This window comes from Haliotis rubra, unplaced genomic scaffold (genome assembly GCF_003918875.1).
Source record: "Haliotis rubra isolate DU_JTF1 unplaced genomic scaffold, ASM391887v1 Scf28, whole genome shotgun sequence".
Classification (NCBI taxonomy): Eukaryota; Metazoa; Mollusca; class Gastropoda; order Lepetellida; family Haliotidae; genus Haliotis; species Haliotis rubra.
The window spans coordinates 3,073,697-3,096,116 of record NW_025766891.1 but is presented as its reverse complement, the minus strand read 5'-3'; the positions used below and the strand labels follow the sequence as shown (position 1 = coordinate 3,096,116).

The window sequence follows — 22,420 nt, the reverse complement described above, 5'->3', positions numbered from 1 at the left end:
CCCAAGAAACAAAAATCCGCATAAAACACAGATATTTGCCCTGCAGTATATACGCTTTGGGGTTTCTGTTGACATGGTTATCATTAGCTAATATTTCCGCAAGTTGACATGCTTGAATACTGACAAAACACTATTTTCAGCGAATGTTTACTCACTGCTGTGGCCTGCATCACTAGGAACCGATCGTATGATAAAAAGCATTTGGAATCGTTCGGGTACAAACTTTTTTTAGGTAAAAGTTCGAAAGGTATGTGCGAATGTCCACTTTCGCGATTTGGTAAGCTGTATTCTGATTGGTCAATTGGAAAGGTTACCTGGTTTGTTAGACTCAGTATAGCAGTGTAATGAATAATACTGAGTCTAAGTTTACTTAGACTGGCGGCAGTCTGTAAATAATCGAGTCTGGACCAGACAATCCAGTGATCAACAGCATGAGCATCGATCTGCACAACTGGGAACCGATGACATGTGCCAAACAAGTCAGCGAGCCTGACCACCCGATCCCGTTAAGTGCTTCTTACGACAAGCATAGTCGCCTTTTGTGGCAAGCATGGGTTGCTGAAGACCTATTCTACCCCGGACCTTCATGGGTCCCTGAGAATCTATATCACCTACAGACGGGGAACTATCCTACTTTTACTACATGTGCTATAAATGTGATATGCATGTCACATGTGGATGTGAGTGAGTGAGTGAGTGAGTGAGTGAGTGAGTGAGTGAGTGAGTGAGTGAGTGAGTGAGTGAGTGAGTGAGTGAGTGAGTGAGTGAGTGAGTTTAGTTTCACGACGCACTCAGCAATATTCCAGCTATATGGCTACGGTCTGTACTGTAAATAATCGAGTCTGGACCAGACAATCCAGTGATCAACAGCATGAGCATCGACCTGCTCAATTGGGAACCAATGACATGTGTCAACCAAGCCAACGAGCCTGACCACCCGATCCCGTTAGTCGCCTCTTACGACAAGCATGGGTTACTGAAGGTTCATTCTAACCTGGACCTTCACGGGTCATATGTGGATGTAGAACAATGAACCAAGACTTGCTCCCCTCTATCCAATTCAAATCATGTAACCTTAGCACTGTGCATGAGCAGGGTCATTACAAAGTTAAACAACCTGCTGAAACAATGAACATAACGCAACCTAGTGTATGAGGTAAAACATCCAATCCCTTAACCTTACTCCCCTTCAGTAAATCATACCTATATTATTCATAACATAAACTATTGTATCTCTTATCCATAAAGTCTAGCATTAAACATGGAATACTATTCTTCTTTTATGCTAAAAATGTACTTACATCATGATTGCATGGTTACAATAAGATCCATGTCACACAGTGTGTGTGAATCCCATTTCTGGTGTCCCCCGCCGTGATATTGCTGGAATATTGCTAAAAGCGGCGTAAAACCCAACTCACTCACTCACTACAATAAGATCTCGGTTCCTGGAGGGAACACTTGGAAATTCTAATTCTTTAAACAAAAATACCTTCAGATGATGTTGTTCATTATCATACAATTATAGGAAGCAAGTGACAAATGTACTTTTATACAAGCAAAACCTGCTGTATATTTCGGTGTGATTTGCCAGTTTTGGAAGAAGCCTATTTCTACTTGGCACGCTTAAATTTCAAAGGACACAAATTTTATGCCACATAAATACTTGAACAACTTACTGTGTGCCCCGGGCACTATTGAAAACCTAACCATTTCTAATACAATATACAAAGTACAGATATCTAAACTGCTTTGAATATAATAACAGTTATCAAATTACCAAACATGGTACAATTTTCAACTTGAAGTTTAAGGACCCTTTTTGTTCTTGTTTTCAATTAAACAGCCACAGATTGATGTTTATTTGGGGACAACAATCAACCCAACTGCGTAAACCTGTGTCCACATCAACAATCTTACCTAACATCTTTAGTTCGGAACTAAAACTGTCCCCCATCTTTCAACAATGGACAAGACTGGTTCTTTGTGGTGCAAATCAACATCTGCAATACCGGTCACAGACATGTCCACACCATGTCAAACTGACCGCCGGCCATGTGACAACCACAAATAACCGTCAATACGAATGTTATTTCAGACCGATATTGACAGACGAACAGCTGGCCATTTTTCAGCCTGAAGCTGTTTAAGGTCTGTGTTGACCACTGGCAAAACCTTCAGGCATGACATTTAATAGGGAAGATCTTACTAATATATTCATTGATGGCTTTCCACATATTCAGAAATTTTGGGGTTAAAATGATGTAACTGTGAGTAATGGTCAGTAATAATAACTTGAAGATCTGCAGTAACTGTGAGTAATGGTCAGCAACAATAACTTGAATATCTGCAGTAACTGTTCTATGATGATGAAATGATGTAACTGTGAGTAATGGTCAGCAACAATAACTTGAATATCTGCAGTAACTGTGAGTAATGGTCAGCAATAATAACTTGAATATCTGCAGTAACTGTGAGTAATGGTCAGCAACAATAACTTGAATAATAACTTGAATATCTGCAGTAACTGTGAGTAATGGTCAGCAACAATAACTTGAATATCTGCAGTAACTGTGAGTAATGGTCAGCAACAATAACTTGAATATCTGCAGTAACTGTGAGTAATGGTCAGCAACAATAACTTGAATATCTGCAGTAACTGTGAGTAATGGTCAGCAACAATAACTTGAATATCTGCAGTAACTGTGAGTAATGGTCAGCAACAATAACTTGAATATCTGCAGTAACTGTGAGTAATGGTCAGCAACAATAACTTGAATATCTGCAGTAACTGTGAGTAATGGTCAGCAACAATAACTTGAATATCTGCAGTAACTGTGAGTAATGGTCAGCAACAATAACTTGAATATCTGCAGTAACTGTGAGTAATGGTCAGCAACAATAACTTGAATATCTGCAGTAACTGTGAGTAATGGTCAGCAACAATAACTTGAATATCTGCAGTAACTGTTCTATGATGATGAAATGATGTAACTGTGAGTAATGGTCAGCAACAATAACTTGAATATCTGCAGTAACTGTGAGTAATGGTCAGCAACAATAACTTGAATATCTGCAGTAACTGTGACTGTGAGTAATGGTCAGCAACAATAACTTGAATATCTGCAGTAACTGTGAGTAATGGTCATGAACAATAACTTGAATATCTGCAGTAACTGTGAGTAATGGTCAGCAACAATAACTTGAATATCCGGGTAACTGCTATGATGATGAAATGATGTAACTGTGAGTAATGGTCAGCAACAATAACTTGAATATCTGCAGTAACTGTGAGTAATGGTCAGCAACAATAACTTGAATATCTGCAGTAACTGTTCTATGATGATGAAATGATGTAAAGTGGTCAGCAATAACAATAGCGCAAAGCAACAATATCTGAATATCTGCAGTAACTGTTCTATGATGATGAAATGATGTAACTGTGAGTAATGGTCAGCAACAATAACTTGAATATCTGCAGTAACTGTTCTATGATGATGAAATGATGTAACTGTGAGTAATGGTCAGCAACAATAACTTGAATATCTGCAGTAACTGTGAGTAATGGTCAGCAACAATAACTTGAATATCTGCAGTAACTGTTCTATGATGATGAAATGATGTAACTGTGAGTAATGGTCAGCAACAATAACTTGAATATCTGCAGTAACTGTTCTATGATGATGAAATGATGTAACTGTGAGTAATGGTCAGCAACAATAACTTGAATATCTGCAGTAACTGTGAGTAATGGTCAGAAACAATAACTGTTGAATGATCTGATGTAACTGTTCTGGTCAGCAACAATAATGAATATCTGCAGTAACTGTGAGTAATGGTCAGCAGTAATAACTTGATATATCTGCAGTAAATGTGAGTAATGGTCAGCAACAATAACTTGAATATCTGCAGTAACTGTTCTATGATGATGAAATGATGTAACTGTGAGTAATGGTCAGCAATAATAACTTGAATATCTGCAGTAACTGTGAGTAATGGTCAGCAACAATAACTTGAATATCTGCAGTAACTGTTCTATGATGATGAAATGATGTAACTGTGAGTAATGGTCAGCAATAATAACTTGAATATCTGCAGTAACTGTGAGTAATGGTCAGCAATAATAACTTGAATATCTGCAGTAACTGTGAGTAATGGTCAGCAACAATAACTTGAATATCTGCAGTAACTGTTCTATGATGATGAAATGATGTAACTGTGAGTAATGGTCAGCAACAATAACTTGAATATCTGCAGTAACTGTTCTATGATGATGAAATGATGTAACTGTGAGTAATGGTCAGCAACAATAACTTGAATATCTGCAGTAACTGTGAGTAATGGTCAGCAACAATAACTTGAATATCTGCAGTAACTGTTCTATGATGATGAAATGATGTAACTGTGAGTAATGGTCAGCAACAATAACTTGAATATCTGCAGTAACTGTTCTATGATGATGAAATGATGTAACTGTGAGTAATGGTGCAATAATGAATATCTTAATTGATGATGAAATGATGTAACTGTGAGTAATGGTCAGCAACAATAACTTGAATATCTGCAGTAACTGTTCTATGATGATGAAATGATGTAACTGTGAGTAATGGTCAGCAATAATAACTTGAATATCTGCAGTAACTGTGAGTAATGGTCAGCAACAATAACTTGAATATCTGCAGTAACTGTTCTATGATGATGAAATGATGTAACTGTGAGTAATGGTCAGCAATAATAACTTGAATATCTGCAGTAACTGTGAGTAATGGTCAGCAACAATAACTTGAATATCTGCAGTAACTGTTCTATGATGATGAAATGATGTAACTGTGAGTAATGGTCAGCAATAAACAATAGTAATGAAACTTGAATATCTGCAGTAACTGTTCTATGATGATGAAATGATGTAACTGTGAGTAATGGTCAGCAACAATAACTTGAATATCTGCAGTAACTGTTCTATGATGATGAAATGATGTAACTGTGAGTAATGGTCAGCAACAATAACTTGAATATCTGCAGTAACTGTTCTATGATGATGAAATGATGTAACTGTGAGTAATGGTCAGCAACAATAACTTGAATATCTGCAGTAACTGTTCTATGATGATGAAATGATGTAACTGTGAGTAATGGTCAGCAAATAATGTTCTGATGATGAATATGGTCAGCAACAATAACTTGAATATCTGCAGTAACTGTTCTATGATGATGAAATGATGTAACTGTGAGTAATGGTCAGCAACAATAACTTGAATATCTGCAGTAACTGTTCTATGATGATGAAATGATGTAACTGTGAGTAATGGTCAGCAACAATAACTTGAATATCTGCAGTAACTGTTCTATGATGATGAAATGATGTAACTGTAATGTCAGTAATGGTCAGCAACTATAGCTTGAATATCTGCAGTAACTGTTCTATGATGATGAAATGATGTAACTGTGAGTAATGGTCAGCAACTATAACTTGAATATCTGCAGTAACTGTTCTATGATGATGAAATGATGTAACTGTGAGTAATGGTCAACAACAATTACTTGAATATCTGCAGTAACTGTTCTATGATGATGAAATGAACATAAACATAGAAAACCTTGTTGAAAACACAACTAATGAAGCATACAGTTTCATGGCTTACACCGTTTTCAAGATTTTAGTTTGGTAATGCTGTAAGAATCGACACCATCGACTGAGTTTGGGTTTACGCCGCTTTTAGCAATATTCCAGCAACATCCCGGCGAGGGACACCAGAAATGGGCTTCACACATTGTGCCCAGTGGGGTAGCCTAGCGGTTAAAGCATTCGCTCGTCACGCCGAAGACCCGGGTTCGATTCCCCATGTGGGTACAATATGTGAAGCCCTTTATATTGCTGGAATGATGCTAACAGCGGTTTTAAACCAAAGTCACTCACTCACTACTGTAACAAGGTTTAAAACCCCCAGCATTTTCACTCGGTAAACGTTAATTCTGATTTTATTTATTTCATTGTTTAAAATTTTCTTTTGCACAGATGCTAAATTTGTAATAGAAAGTTGATTTCAATAACCTGGATTTTTTAAATATTTATTTGAATTTTCTTTTTTGGTGGTATTTCAAAAATGGCAAAAGAGAATTTATTTTTTGGGTCCACTTTAGCAAAAACTACAGTCGACGGATGTGTAAACCAAGTCATAAAAAAGTGTGGTCTTATAGACTCACTGACTTCTAGAATGTTAATCGAACAATTAGAAAAAACAAGAATGACTTCTTGGTTTCAACGTCCTTCAAGGCAATGTTTCAGTAGAAGAACTAGAAAATGTATTAAAATCTAAATAAAACATCCAGATAATGGTCTTTTGTTGTAAATGAGAGACTGCAAACAAGAGAATACATATTTGACGACTGAGACAGCGATCAATAGGAACATCAAGATTGTCTCAGTTTCCACGACATTTCAGATATTCAGTCACCAGGACCAGAATAGTCCACATGCAGGTGCTTCTAAGGAACATAATTGGCAAATCATTTGAAGATTGAATCAAACCAGCAGATCTATAGGCTTTCAATTAAGAGGTGTGCACAATGCAAAGACTTCTTATTAATACATTTCAAAGGCAACTAGGTTACATTCAAAAACATGATAGACACTGATTGATCCTGGTTTAAATATACTAGTTCCCTTGTAAAGCGTAACTCCACTTGCAATATATGCTCCAGGTGTTACATGTTGATCACCCTGGTCTATAAGGGACGGTGAGGTAGCCTAGTGGTTAAAGCGTTTGCTCATCATGCCGAAGACCTGGGTTCAATTCCCTACATGGGTACAATGTGTGAAGCCCATTTCTGGTGTCCCCTGCTGTGGTATTGCTGGAATATTACTAAATGCAGTGTAAAACTAAACTAACTCAACTTACTTTCTCCTGCTACCGGGCACCCTTTTAGTGATGGGTGAACAGACACCTACTCAAAAATGGTCACTAGTTTCAGTGTTGAGCAAGACTAAAACCCTAGAAACTCTCAGGACAAAGCTGCTGAAATGGTCACCATTCCAAACATTTTCTATGACTAAGATTGTGTCATAGTGACTGATTTAGGACAGCCATTGTCCCATACACATTTAATTCCACAAGTCGGGGCCCTAGGGTAGCCTAGTGGTTAAAGCGTTGGCTCGTCACACCGAAGACCTGGGTTCGATTCCTCACATGGGCACAATGTGTTAAGCCCCTTTCTGGAGTCCCCCGCCGTGATATTGCTGGAATATTGCTAAAAGGGCGTAAAACTAAACTAAACTCAGTCAGTCAGTCCACAAGCCATCTTCTACATAGTCAGGACCTGTGTAACTTGAATGCAATTATTAATATGAAGCTATCTCCATTCTTAATCCTTATCACCACCAAATTGTATATTGACTTACCACCAAACCCAAGCCTCTGTCATGTTCATTAATCATTGCGATTTATATTGTGACATTTATAACCTATACTTGTTACCCTCTCGGCTGTCTCTCACCACGTCTAAGGTATACTGTTCAACTGCAGCAGCCCATGAAGATCCGGTTCAGAATTGGTCTTCAGAAGCCCATGCTTGTCATAAGAGGAAGACCCGTGAAGATCCGGGGCAGAATAGGTCTTCAGCATGTGCTTGCCATAAAAGGCGACTATGCCTGTCGTAAAAGGCGACTAACGGGATCGGGTGGTCAGTTTCGCTGACTTGGTTGACACATGTCATTGGTTCCCAATTGCGCAGATCGATGCTCATGCTGTTGATCACTGGATTGTCTGGTCCAGACTCGATTATTTACAGACCGCCGCCATATAGCTGGGATATTGCTGAGTGCGGCGTAAAACTAAACTCACTCACTCACTCATAAGAGGCGACTCAGTGGTCAGGTTGCTCACTTGGTTGATACATGTCATCATATACCAATTGCGTGGTTTGGTGTTCATGCTGCTGATCACAGGATTGTCTGGTCTAGACTCCATTATTTACAAATAAGGAGATGTATGTAACTTGCTCATTCAAAGACATAATATGCACTATATTTCTTTTTCAAAATCATATACCAACGTCTTTAAAATGTAAACTTTACTTCTACACAACAGGTGCCATAACATATTTCAGAGGAAACATAAAACAGTGAGGTAAATGTCAGTGTTGAAGTAATTAGCAATTAGCAGAGCACAGTTGAGTGTGACAGCTAGCAATAAACAGTCAATGCTATTAAGGGTCACCTAATCACATAAAGCTACACATAGATCAAGCTGGATCTGTCATTGATCAGCCGGGATTGTCCAGTTCCTGGTCTGAGGGGAACAGCCTTGGGGCATGCAGCATATCATACAGGTATGTTTACACCATCATGATGGGATGGGCAAGTCGTAGTGTAACGGCCATAAATGTTCTGAGTCTCGTGATGGGATTCCAACAACACATGTAACAGAAATTATCCAATTGGGTTTTTTTTGTTAGTGGTTAGCATTGACCTTTTTCTCTTGTCTTTTTTTATGATCTCCCTTTCAATGACAAACTCAGAGATTCAGACTATGTAGTTGCAATATTGGATGAGAAAAACTCTTTTACGCATTTTACGTAGATCATAAATAATACTAATAAGGCCAGACCAATATTATTTCTTGTTTAATAAAAAAAAAAATCACAAGTCAAAGCAAAAACTCATATGAGTTTTCCAAAGGCATTGTTTTTCAAGTACACGTTCGCTGAGGTGCTCGAAGCACTGATTTCTTACACCAATATTGTTAGATAATTCAGTTTCAAGTCTCTGAGAACAGATACCAGTGTCCAACAAACTGTCTTGCGTAGCTGAAGTCTCGCTCCCGTATATCTTAACATTAGGATTTTATTTTTCGAGCAGGGAAAATTTGTTTTTATTTTTATTCTCTATTCTTGAAAAAATATGACCGGCGGATCAGTAAAACAAGAAATAAAATTGGTCTGGCCTAATAATAATAATAATAATAAACACTGAATACTCTGTAGACGAGAAGTTGTTGTGAGTGCACTAACAATAGATCTACTGGACTGAGGTCAGATGCCTTATCTACAAAGAGGTTAACTATGTCAGCATGTGACAAGAAAGCTAATGCTTGTATTTAATTTTTTTGGCAACAAATAATTCATTATTAACTGAAATGAGATGACTTTACACACTGCTACGTACTCAGAAACAGATGGCACATTATTGTACTGAGACTTCTTTTGCCGAAAACTTAATATGAACACCATTTGGAAATGAGTGAGTGAGTGAGTGAGTTGGGTTTTATGCTGCATTGAGAGGTATTTCAGTTATATCACCGACAGCTTCATCAAGGATGAAAACCAGACGTGGTGCAGGTTTCAGTCCTTTACTGAGTGAGTGAGTGAGTTTACGCCAATTTTAGCAATATTCCAGCAATATCACGGCGGGGGACACCAGAAACTGGCTTCACACTTTGTACCCATGTGGGGAATCAAACCTGAGACTTCAGCCTGACGAGCGAACGCTTTAACCATTAGGCTATCCCACCGCCCCAATATGTGTTGGAATATGAACATAAATGTAATTAATTTATAATCTCTGCAAAGCATTATTTATTATGCTTGTAAATGATATGATAAATGAATGGTAATGTGTTAAAAAAGGAACATAAATTATATAAGTGAGTGAGTGAGTGAGTGAGTTAGTACATTTAGCTTAACACCATACTCAATAATATTCCAGCTATATGGCGGCAGTCTGTAAATAATCGAGTCTGGACCAGACAATCCAGTGATCAACATCATGAGCATCGTTTTAGTGAAATCCACCAGTGTGGCCATAATGTGGTGTCAACGGACCTAGAAATGTAATTGGGGCAAACCAGGATTCGAACCTACGATAACAGTTTTGTATTTCCTCACACAACTGGGCCACTTATGCCCCTCATATTTGGAATGAGTGAGTAAGTAAAGTTTTATGCTTTTACCAGTATTCAAACAATATCACTGCAGGGAACACAAGAAACAGAAACACATTGAACCCATGTGCAGGATCAAACCTGGGTGTTGGTGTGACGAGCGAACCCTTTAACCACTAGGCTAACGTAAACCAGTTGCCCAATTCATATTTGTTACAGTGATTATGAAATTAATACATTTTGCAATCAATGGAATAAATACACATAACAGGACAGATTCACAAACAATATGCATCTCAATAACAGTTACCCAATAATCGTTCTGAATTAATTAATTAGTTCCCTAATATGAGTTTTGTATGACTTTATAGCAGGATCTATAGGATTTCATCAGCTTGTACTACGGGCTACCATGGCATGGCATGGTATGAGACACCATAAGCTAAGCTAAGACACTATGAGGTGAGGTGAGGTGAGGTGAGGTGAGGTGCACTTGAGAACATTTTGCTCACATGACGACGTGCATGTGTGTGTACATGTGGCTGCTTGTACTAGCCCTGACTGAAGCTGGTTTTATAGTGCTAGCCCACTGAGATACCATGCTGCAGTTAAGAATACCCCACTCAGAAACATTATACTAACTCCGAGCCGACCAGTCCTTGCCGTACCCAGTAATGCCAAACGCAGGGCAGGGACCAACAAGTACCATATTTTAACGTCTTTTGGTATGACGTGGCCGGGAATCAAACCCACGACCTTCCACTCACAGGGTGGACTCTCTAATCACAACATCACAGAGACAGTCTGACACACCATGAGACACTATGAGACATCATGACAAGCCATGACATGACGTACCATGAACTACAATGAGCCACCCGGGAGACTGAGTCAAGCATCGTATCACAAACTCTATCGAGAAGTGTATTGCATCATACTGAACATGCTATTACAACCCTCAAACAAGGTTTCTGATAAATGATGTCTGCTTGCTTGAATTTAAAATGATAGGATATCTGGGAAGTGGCTGGAGAGTTTTCCATTGTTTTATCTCTTCCTGAACTTGAGGAAAGGAATGTCTCCCATGGATTACGCAAATGATCATGACAATATTTCATCCATGGAAAAAGTTTTACAACAGCAGAACCAACTTTCTACACCAGAGATCCAGACATGGTTGGCAGAAATGTCGGACTTCAGAGGAGCATAATGAAAAATAATTGCGACCAACTCCATCAGACCAGTGGCTCTGTATATTTTACCTACTCCTCATTGTAATTTAGACAGTTTGGTGATCACATATTCCTACAACTGATTTCAAGCGTGAGTAAAACCCCTTGTGAGATAGATTTCAGAAATATGTCTGAATAATATGGGCAGTCTCAGAAATAATGACCGATGATCATGAACATTTTACACAGAAACCCTTCAGCCACAAGTAGGCAGCTTAAATATGAGATAAAGGATGAAGGATGACAGCATAATCAATAGTACTTACTCTAATAGTACCCACTTAGTATCATTATCTATACACAGGAAATAGTTGCCACCAAGTGCCCACAATAGTGCTACTGGCTGGTTTTCCACTATAATAATTATTCACTTTAACAGTTAAACCACATGTCTCGAACTTTTGATGTGTCGATTTCCCTGCTAACTTGATCTCACTCGTATGAGGAATTTAGAAGGAACAATGCCGTCGGAAGATTAAACAGGTTACCTGACATCCTGTAGAAGGGTAGAAGATCTGATATTTACTACCAAAATGAAAAATGAGACTGCTAACAGGCCAAGGATCAAGGTCAAGGTGAAATTTGAGATCCAAACCTAACACCATGAGATCCTGCCATGATGAAGGGACACAACTCACAATACTTAACTGGCAATCCATTGCTGCCTTTAAACAGTTTAAGACACAAGTGATTGGTTCAGTGTAACTCTAGTTCAAACAGTATTTTAGTTACCATGGTTACATGAAGGCATTCCTGTCTGTACCACATGTGTGATATATAGAGAATATTACATTTTGAGGTTCATTACATACGAATTATATAAAAGCTTAGTGTCCTTCCTATGATATCTGACCGAGCTAAAGCGGGAGGTCAGATAACATAGGAAGGTCACAAGTTTCGTATAATTCATATGTAATTAGACCGAAAGTGTGGTATTTTATTTATTACCCACGCCATACATGTATTAAATTGACAAAATAGCATATTTTTAAAAATATTTTGGTTTCAAACTGAAAACGGTTTCATAAAGAGGTTGCGGAAGAGATTTGTACTGTAGTACAATATTTGCATGACGTCACACTGTAACAACGCCACTGCCTTGGTAACCGACGCCACGATGCATGTCAGTTGTCATCGCTTCGACAGCCTCCTACAATAAACTACTCCATAGCACCCCTTTCTTGGTTTGCAGTTGCTTCATTCAGCTAACATCACTGGTGGAAACAATGGGTTTATGTTTTTGACGGATATAATGTCTCACTTCGACTCACAATTAAACAGCGACACGGCAACGTCACGATGTTTACATCCCCATAATGCATTAAGTTGTAGAATGAATGAATTCAATGGTTTGTTATGAATGAAAAAATAGTTACACTGTGAATGTGACCTAATTGAGAGGTCATCGGTTATCCAATCAAATCGTTAGAATCTCAGGTCAAGTCGTTACTTCTGATTACAGGTCAACACGATAACGGCTAGACACTCGTGGTGACGCATACAAGATTAGTATGCAACTACCCATATGTTGACCACGTGGGTAATAAAACCCATGAAGATCCTGGTTAGAATTGATCTTCAGCAAGAAGGCGTCAGGTTCACTGACTTGGTTGACACATGTCATCGTATCCCACTTGGCGTAGATTGATGCTCATGCTGTTGATCACTGGAGTATCCGGTCCAGACTCGATTATTTACAGATTGCCTCCATATAGCTGGGATATTGCTGAGTGCAGCGTAAAACCCGACACACTCACTCACTCACTCACATGTGTGATGTCAACCCATAATTTGGGTGAACCACTTGGAAACAAGGCTAGCGTGGGATATGTGAATGATATGACTACACCCTGTATAAAAGTCAGCAGGAAATGGGTGTCTCATCATCTGAGTTCAGGCCTGGAGGACACAAACCACTTTCTCACAGTTTTACTACAGGATACAAACAAACCCTACACCAGAAATCTAGACTCCCACAATGCTTTATTTAGGGCTTTATTATTGCAGGAGGGGCTAGGGAGAAGGGGAAATGATGTGGTTCAGGGACTGTGAGACAGACTAGGAGGGCTAGGCAGTAGGGGAAATGATGTGGTTCAGGGACTGTGAGACAGACTAGGAGGGCTAGGCAGTAGGGGAAATAATGTGGTTCAGGGACTGTGAGACAGACTAGGAGGGCACGGCAGTAGAGGAAAATAATGTGGTTCAGGGACTGTGAGACAGACTAGGAAGGCTAGGCAGTAGGGAAATAATGTGGTTCAGGGACTGTGAGACAGACTAGGAGGGCTAGGCAGGAGGGGAAATAATGTGGTTCAGGGACTGTGAGACAGACAAGGAGGGCTAGGCAGTAGGGAAATTAATGTGGTTCAGGGACTGTGAGACAGACTAGGAGGGCTAGGCAGTAGGGAAATTAATGTGGTTCAGGGACTGTGAGACAGACTAGGAGGGCTAGGCAGTAGGGTAAATAATGTGGTTCAGGGACTGTGAGACAGACTAGGAGGGCTAGGCAGTAGGGAAAATAATGTGGTTCAGGGACTGTGAGACTGACTAGGAGGGCTGGGCAGTAGGGTAAATAATGTGGTTCAGGGACTGTGAGACAGACTAGGAGGGCTAGGCAGTAGGGAAAATAATGTGGTTCAGGGACTGTGAGACAGACAAGGAGGGCTAGGCAGTAGGGTAAATAATGTGGTTCAGGGACTGTGAGACAGACAAGGAGGGCTGGGCAGTAGGGATAAATAATGTGGTTCAGGGACTGTGAGACAGACTAGGAGGGCTAGGCAGTAGGGATAAATAATGTGGTTCAGGGACTGTGAGACTGACTAGGAGGGCTGGGCAGTAGGGTAAATAATGTGGTTCAGGGACTGTGAGACAGACTAGGAGGGCTGGGCAGTAGGGAAAATAATGTGGTTCAGGGACTGTGAGACAGACAAGGAGGGCTAGGCAGTAGGGTAAATAATGTGGTTCAGGGACTGTGAGACTGACTAGGAGGGCTGGGCAGTAGGGTAAATAATGTGGTTCAGGGACTGTGAGACAGACTAGGAGGGCTGGGCAGTAGGGGAAATAATGTGGTTCAGGGACTGTGAGACAGACTAGGAGGGCTAGGCAGTAGGGAAAATAATGTGGTTCAGGGACTGTGAGACAGACTAGGAGGGCTAGGCAGTAGGGAAAATAATGTGGTTCAGGGACTGTGAGACAGTCTAGGAGGGCTTGGCTGTAGGGAAAATAATGTGGTTCAGGGACTGTGAGACAGACTAGGAGGGCTAGGCAGTAGGGAAATTAATGTGGTTCAGGGACTGTGAGACAGACTAGGAGGGCACGGCAGTAGGGAAAATAATGTGGTTCAGGAACTGTGTGACAGACTAGTTTGAGGTAATTACACAAGAGACAGCAAATCTAATATTGTGCTACACTCTTCTGAGAGACTGGCTGGTTGGTTTTGTTTGCTTTCAAGCCATAGTAAACCTTGCTGATTAAGATATGCTTGACTTTATTGAATTCTGTCTCTTGTCATAGCAACACTCATACAAACATACAGAATGTAATCTTGAATATGTCACACCTGGCGTCCAAAAACATTTATGCACAGTTCATGTACAATTAACAACTTTGATGCCGTAGAAAGATTTAAGGAAGCTGGCATTCAGCTAGTGCATGAGGTTTGACTGGTGTGTCTCCCGGAATCAATCATTGGATTTTTGTATAACCTTTTTTACAAGACATCAGACGGTGACAAATAACACTGGCAAATTCAAAAGAAGAAATCTTATTCTTACAGAAAGTCCTGCTAAATGAACCGGCAAAATTTATGAGAGTAGTGAGTGCGTGAGTTTAGTTTTACGCCACTTATACCAATATTCCAGCAATATCATGGCGGGGGACACCAGAAATGGGCTTCACACATTGTGCCCATGTGGGGAATCGAACCTGTCAGTCTTCAGCATGACGACCGAACTTGGACCGAATGCTGGAGTGAGTGGGTGAGTTTACTTTTACGCCGCACTCAGCAATATTCCAGCTATATGGCGGTGGTCTGTAAATAATTGAGTCTGGACCAGAAAATCCAGTGATTAACAGCATGAGCATCGATTCGACCACCCGATTCCGTTAGTCGCCCCTTAAGACAAGCCTGGTCACCTTTTGTGGCAAGCATGGGTTGCTGAAGACCTATTCTACCCCAGATCTTCATGGGTCGGTAGTGCTGGAGTAACATGATGTACATAACCATGTCTGGACCAGATAATCTACTGATTGATATCGTGAACACTGATCAACACAACTGGGACACAAGGTCACGCATCAACCAAGACTGACCTCGACCATGCTACCCTTTCTGGTCAGCTCTTACCACAAGTACAGTATGTTGGGGACCTTTTCTCACCCGAAATACCCATAGGGTCCTTCAGACAACCAAAGTATGCGAGGCAGGGTGTTTTACAGTGGAGGGGTTGCAAGTATCAAATAATGGATTCTCTCTGGCTGATCATGATGAAAATGAAGTCGATGGATGACTTGAGGCAGTATAGTCTGTTTGCAGTGAAAACGTACCGATGAATTTCACTTTAAACAAAAAAATAAAAATCAAATAAAGTGAAATTAAGATTGCGAATCCTCATAAGTTTACCCTGCCAATTAAACATATTAATTTCAGAATTTTATTCAACTTAGGATAAAAGTTGTTTAACAGATGATCATAGATTCAAATCACTATTATTGGTTTGTATTACAAGGGAGTAAACACAGTAAATGGAACAGTGATACAAATGCACGTGCACTACGTGATAAGCGTTAACTTAGACCAACCCTACATGTTCTTAGTGTTTCATTTAATGTGCATACCCCCTTGTAATACAAACCAACAATAGTGATTTGAAACTATGATTGTTTGTTAATATAGCGGCCATAAAATTTCTGAGTCCCGTGCTGGGATTCGAACCACGGACCTTCTGATCAGAAGTCGGATGCCTTGTCCACATGACCAAAGAGGTTAACCCTGTCAGCAAGCTGACAAGGTAAGGACGTCATCTGTGGGATGACTCCACGCCCTGCTACATACTCCCCCGTCAACAGAAGGCACGTCCCGAGCCCCATAGTTGGGTACTGAGACTTATTTTGCTCAAATTTGATATGAACGTGCTCAGCCCCACGTTGGGGTCCAATGAAGCGGCCATAAAATTTCTGAGTCCCGTGCTGGGATTCGAACCACAGACCTTCTGATCAGAAGTCGGACGCCTTGTCCACATGACCAAAGAGGTTAACCCCGTCAGCTAGCCGACAAGGTAAGGATGTAATCTGTGGGATGACTCCATGGTAAAATCATGAGGATTCGTACTTCTAATTTCACTTTATTTGATTTACGATTTTGTTCAAAGTGAAATTCATCGGTATGTTGTCATGGCAAACAGACCGTAGGTGTTGTGGTCATTGTCATACAGGTAGGGAGGGTGGATAGTGTTCAGGCAGCTCAAATCAGGAAATTGTATGAAAGTTTAAAGCAGAATCCACTGAGCATGGACTTTACTGAGGTGAATTTTGTCCTGAGACATGAACTTATACTCTTAAAAAACGTACGGCAACTTCATTTTTAAGTTACGATTGAAAAAATTGGGAGATATATCAGAGTCAATCAATGTTGATATGATTATAATGAACGTTTTGAGAGTGCATCACCACTTGCACTTCCTTATGACCATAGTTGTTTGTACAGTAATCTCCCTTGAAAAATGATTGGTGTATGAAGTGAAATTTGCATGTGAACGATTTTCATTTTCAAACAAAAAAGCAATGGCTAGATGCAAGATGACTGTCAAAGTTAATGGTCAACAGTGATTTATCGACCTTCTTGAAAAACGTCAAAATCAAGAAAGACATCCAATGCAAGTGTATGGGGCTACTGCATTGTGCACGTGCATCCCATGCGATGTGTTTAGGGGTGATGATAAAGAGAAATGGTGGTGCGTTCATAAAAAGTCTGTCTCTGAAAAGTTTGTAAGACTTCTACTTCCTATCCAAGATTGAAAGTTCAGGTTTCCCTACTTTTTAGGAAGAGCATATCATGATTATTAGGATACCACCAAGAGCTCCAGACAATCTGCATGTACACTGAGAATATTATGTTAAGAGTCTGACACATATTAACAGGGCGGTGGAGTAGCCTCGTGGTTAAAAAGTTCGCTTGTCATGGCAAATACCTGGGTTTAAATCCCCATATCAGGTGTGGAAATAACTTTATAATTGCTAGTGTACTCTGGTACAGTGGCACATGTAAAATCACTTGCCCTGATAATTTGTCCACTATACCAGCTGTTTTCTCGTTGATTTTTTACATAAAGAACATAATTAACGTTGGAAAGTCAACTGGACACCGGTACAGTGTTGTATACAAATTTGCTTGCCCGACAGAAAAAAACACTGGACTCGGGCGTTGGGCCATGGGTTATTTCCACCCCTGCATATGTGTGTGAAGCCCATTTCCCAGGTGTCAATTGCTGGAATATTGCTAAAAGCAGAATAAAACTACACTCACTCACTCACTCATAACAATTGGCTGATGACAACAGGTGTGAAGCAGAAAGACAGAGACAGATTTTCAGATGAGTTTAAGGACCGTTTACAATTTATGGCTAGGGGGTGATGATGATTATAAGGGTGGGTTGTGTAGGGGGGTTGGATTCACCCATTTTGTTCTGGGGAGGTGTGTGTGTGGGGGGGTAATCAGTTTTGTACACATGTACTAGGGGGTGTCAGTCAATGATGTTGTACAGGACATGTTTGTTTAATATTGCATACAGAACAATGCTTTCCTACACACACACACACACACACACACCAGCCATAATTAATGAACAGTCCCTTACACCCTTCATCTTACAGGATGCAGCGAAACAGACTTCAATAAGTAGGTAGTAACTAAGGAAAGGTTATGTTATAGATAATACGGTTACTATGGTAACATAATGCTTTCCCCCCTTCCTTGGGAACACATATTGAGGAAGGCTTCTCACTAATAAGTGTCACTCTGTACCAACAACGTTTTGTTGTGTCACAAAATGTATGTCACTACCAGACCACCACCCTAAAACCTTCAAATATTTAGTGTGTGTGAGTGAGTATGGTTTTACACCACTTCTTAGCAATATTCCAGCAACATCACGGCGGGGGACACCAGAAATTGGCTTCACGCATTGTACCCATGTGGGGCATTGAACCCAGGTCTTCGTCTTGGCGTGACGAGCGAACGCTTTAACCACTAGGCTACCCCACCAGCCCTTTAAACTCAAAAGATTAGGAGACAGAAAACATGTTATGTACAGTCTAACTACATCATAATGCCATTCATATACATGAACATTTCATTGTTTAATATTGCATAACTTCAACGGATCACTTCATTATGATGCCATCTACATACAGGGTCACTCTATTATAATGGCATTCATAGACAAAACACTTCTTTTCAAAGCTGTCCTTATATGAGGGACCTTCAACTTATTGCAATATAAACAGGACCATATTTTTTATAATACCATACATTTACACGGATCCTTAATCATAATGCCATCTGTATACAGAGGTACTTTGTTGTAATGCCAACTGTTTACATGGACACTTCATTAATAATGCCAACTGTATACAAGGACACTTCATTATAATGCCAACTGTATACAGGTACACTTCATTATAATGCCATCTGTTTACATGGACACTTCATTATTATGCCATCTGTTTACATGGACACTTCATTATAATACCATATGTTTACATGGACACTTCATTATAATACCATATGTTAACATGGACACTACATTATAATGCCATCTATATACATGGACACTTCATTATAATGCCATCTGTTTACATGGACACTTCATTATAATACCATATGTTAACATGGACACTACATTATAATGCCATCTATATACATGGACACTTCATTATAATGCCATCTGTTTACATGGACACTTCATTATAATACCATATGTTTACATGGACACTTCATTATAATACCATCTGTTTACATGGACACTACATTATAATGCCATCTATATACATGGACTCTTCATTATAATGCCATCTGTTTACATGGACACTTCATTATAATGCCATATGTTTACATGGACACATTATAATGCCATCTGTATACAAGGACACTTCATTATAATGCCATCTGTTTACATGGACACTTCATTATAATGTCATCTACATGCAAGGACACTTCATTATAATGCCATCCGTATATAAGGACACTTCATTATAATGCCATCTCCAAATATAGATACTTCATTAAAATGTTAGAAGAAATTATTACTACAACTCTTTATTGCAAAGGGAGTCTAGGCCAGCCACCAACTGTAAGTCCACAAACAATATTTATTACCTACGAGGATGAAAATATCAGGGTTCCTATTTTTCATACGATGCCCTAGGGCATAATATCACTTTGCCATGGTGACGTGATGTCATGAACAATGCTATGACGTCACATTTCTTCTGTGACGTTGCGTTCTGCATGCGGCAACGGCAGGTAGCCAGTCAATGTTTGAAAGTAGATTTGGGTTTATTTCCTCAATTTGACGACTTCGGTAATAAATAGAATATTATATTCGCGCCCATATCATACTACGTCTACAACAGTCGTGCCTGCATATTGGTACACCAACATTTAGGCACTCATGTCGTAAACATAGTATGACATGGGCACTCATATAACATCTTCTGTACATGGAATGCACATGTACTGCAGTAAGACCTAGGTCTGTGTATTGGCACATAAACTGTATTGCAATATTTGCGATTCAGGTAGCTATATTACAATTCATATATTGGGTGCCAAAGTGCTTGGCAGGGAGGTACAGATCCTATTTTGTACACACTAAGGCCCGAAAAGAAATGTTACATTTCTGATAACAGCTTTATCAAAATTATGAAGGGAAACATCAATTGTCAATGAAAGTCTGGGTAGGTTTCAACTAGTGATCATCACAAAACTTCATATATTTTATATATACAGTATACTTGTACTCAGACAAAATATTGTATATGTATCATTTGACTATGCAGTATTGCGCTATCTCAGTATATCGGTGGTACCAAAGAGACCTAGTAAGACTCACATGTGGAACACCTTGGTGTTCATGGACAACAAAATGTGTTTTACAGATCCATATTCTCAATCTCCAACAAAATTCCAACACTTTCAGGTCCTTATCTCCATTATGGATAGCCAAACATACATCTAGCCAATGAACAATCGCCATACTTACTGGTGTTCTTCCACTGTATAGGTTTCTCAATGTCGAGTGTGTCATCATCTTCAGTTAACCACGCCCACTCACTAATCCTGCGACTTTCGGCAATGATGCCTTTTTGTCGCAAAATGGAATTATGACTAGCACAGGCACCTTCACCATCTTTATCCGGGCTCTCAGTGTTTGTGGACGTACAATCCGATGTCGTAGAATATGCCGAACTACCCGTCCACCCAGATAAAGAGGAATCGCCCGACTCCAGACTCAAACGTCGGTCCAAGAAAGACGTTCGAGACTTAAAGTTTTCCACAAATTTTGCAATTTCGTCTTCAATTTCATGAAAACCAGGAGAAAGGGGAGGTAATTCAGGACTAGATACGGAGGAGGACATTATTGATTCATATAAAATATTCAAAAAGGGTGAAGGTTAGAAATAAATTGCATATCTTTCAGCAGTTATAAAAGTAATTGCATAAGATTTGTACCCGCTACATATTCATTGCATCCCAAAAAATATAATTAAATTAAGGAGAATGTAAAATAAAATTTCTTTTCAGAAATTATCTAGTCTAATATTTAATATATCTACAGCTAATTATGAAAATCGTTGAAAACTCCAATGAATGAAGGGTATACTCTAGAGCATTCAGAACAGTGTCGCACTATGACTGGATGAATCAACAAGTATGTTTTGATCGTTAACGATTATGCATCATGATGGAAAACAGAATCCGAGGAGAATCCCAAATCGGATAATGAAGTCACATGTCCTCTGCTAGATTTTCTCCTGAAATCCTAGATGGAAATGACTGTAGCTATCCAAAGCACATGTGTTGCGCTACATGAACATTTCCATGGCAACAGATGAACAACTCCTCATTTCTAAAACGTGAAATTTTCACAAGTAAAGTCATATTCCAAATAGCAGTCCCGCAAGCAGGGAATTGATTTCCAGGAAGAGTTACAAAATTAAGACGCTGTCGATCTTCAGTGAGAGAATTCGGAGGTAGATTGTGATATAAAACTCCTATAAACAATCATATAAGGCGGTAGAGCGCAGAAAACTGCGATGTCACACGGCCATGAACACTTGGTATTCTTGAACAGCTTTTGTTGTACGCTAGGAGGAATTCAATGCATCCTCACTGGTTCTGATACATTAAACATGAGAACGGTTCCACTTGAAATGCCAATTCTAATATTCCTGTTTCATGCCATTGCTGCCTACAACCAAACTCTTGACACAGATACTAGTGTAGTGACAACTAATTCCAATGCAATATCAACACCGACAGCCTCGTCCCAACAACTACCGATGTTTAAATATTGACAGAGCACTTGAGTTGCATCATGAAATACATCCACTAATTGCAGGAACAGTTTCAAATCGGTTGTAGTTACAATTCATGAAAATACAACACATGCTCCACAACAGGCTCGGTGAAACTGCACAAACCCCTTGATGCATAGATTTACAGCTGCCAAGCTTCAAAACTGATTAATAATGAAATAACGATGCAATCCCACTGAGCGTCAGTTCGACACAAGAAAGAAGACGCTTATTTTTTCCAGCTCGGTACGGAGGCTGTGAGATGGAGAAGAGCCAGTTGGGCACTGTGGCCTCGTTGCAATGTGGAACTGGAACTATTGATCAGAGATCGGTTCCAACATAGCATTTTCAGCCAAGGCATCAGCATCGTACATCCCAGGACAATTGGAGTAACACGACCCACTATTTAGGCTAATGTATACAAGTGTTTCGGTGACCTCAATACAAATGATGAGGTCCCTTCTTTGGGGAAAAGAAGCTCATTGTTTTGAGCGAGTGAGGGAAGGGGCAGATGGGTTTTAGAGGGAGGCCATGGAGTCTAACTGGGAAGGGGCTGGAGGAGAGTACAATCCTTTATCCTCATAGATAAGAAGATGACAGAAATTGATGTGAAAATAATTAGTTATATAATACTGACCATAAAGAAATACTGTGTAAATTACAAATTAGAAAATTACATATTCTGTGCTGGCATAATTTATAATTAATTATAAAGCTTTGGCACAAGCTAGTAACATA

At 39.6% G+C, this 22,420-nt stretch overlaps 1 protein-coding gene across 1 annotated transcript in view; it reads right to left on the bottom strand.

The window, feature by feature from the left end:
* LOC124281151 (guanine nucleotide exchange factor DBS-like) overlaps window positions 1-21,942 on the bottom strand; it is a 155,181-nt gene extending 133,239 nt beyond the window's left edge. Inside the window, 1 exon segment of the mRNA XM_046717177.1 lies at window positions 20,368-21,942. Within this exon segment, the coding sequence (XP_046573133.1) occupies window positions 20,368-20,743 (376 nt within the window). The 5' untranslated portion in view covers window positions 20,744-21,942.
* Between the last annotated feature and the right edge of the window lie 478 nt (window positions 21,943-22,420).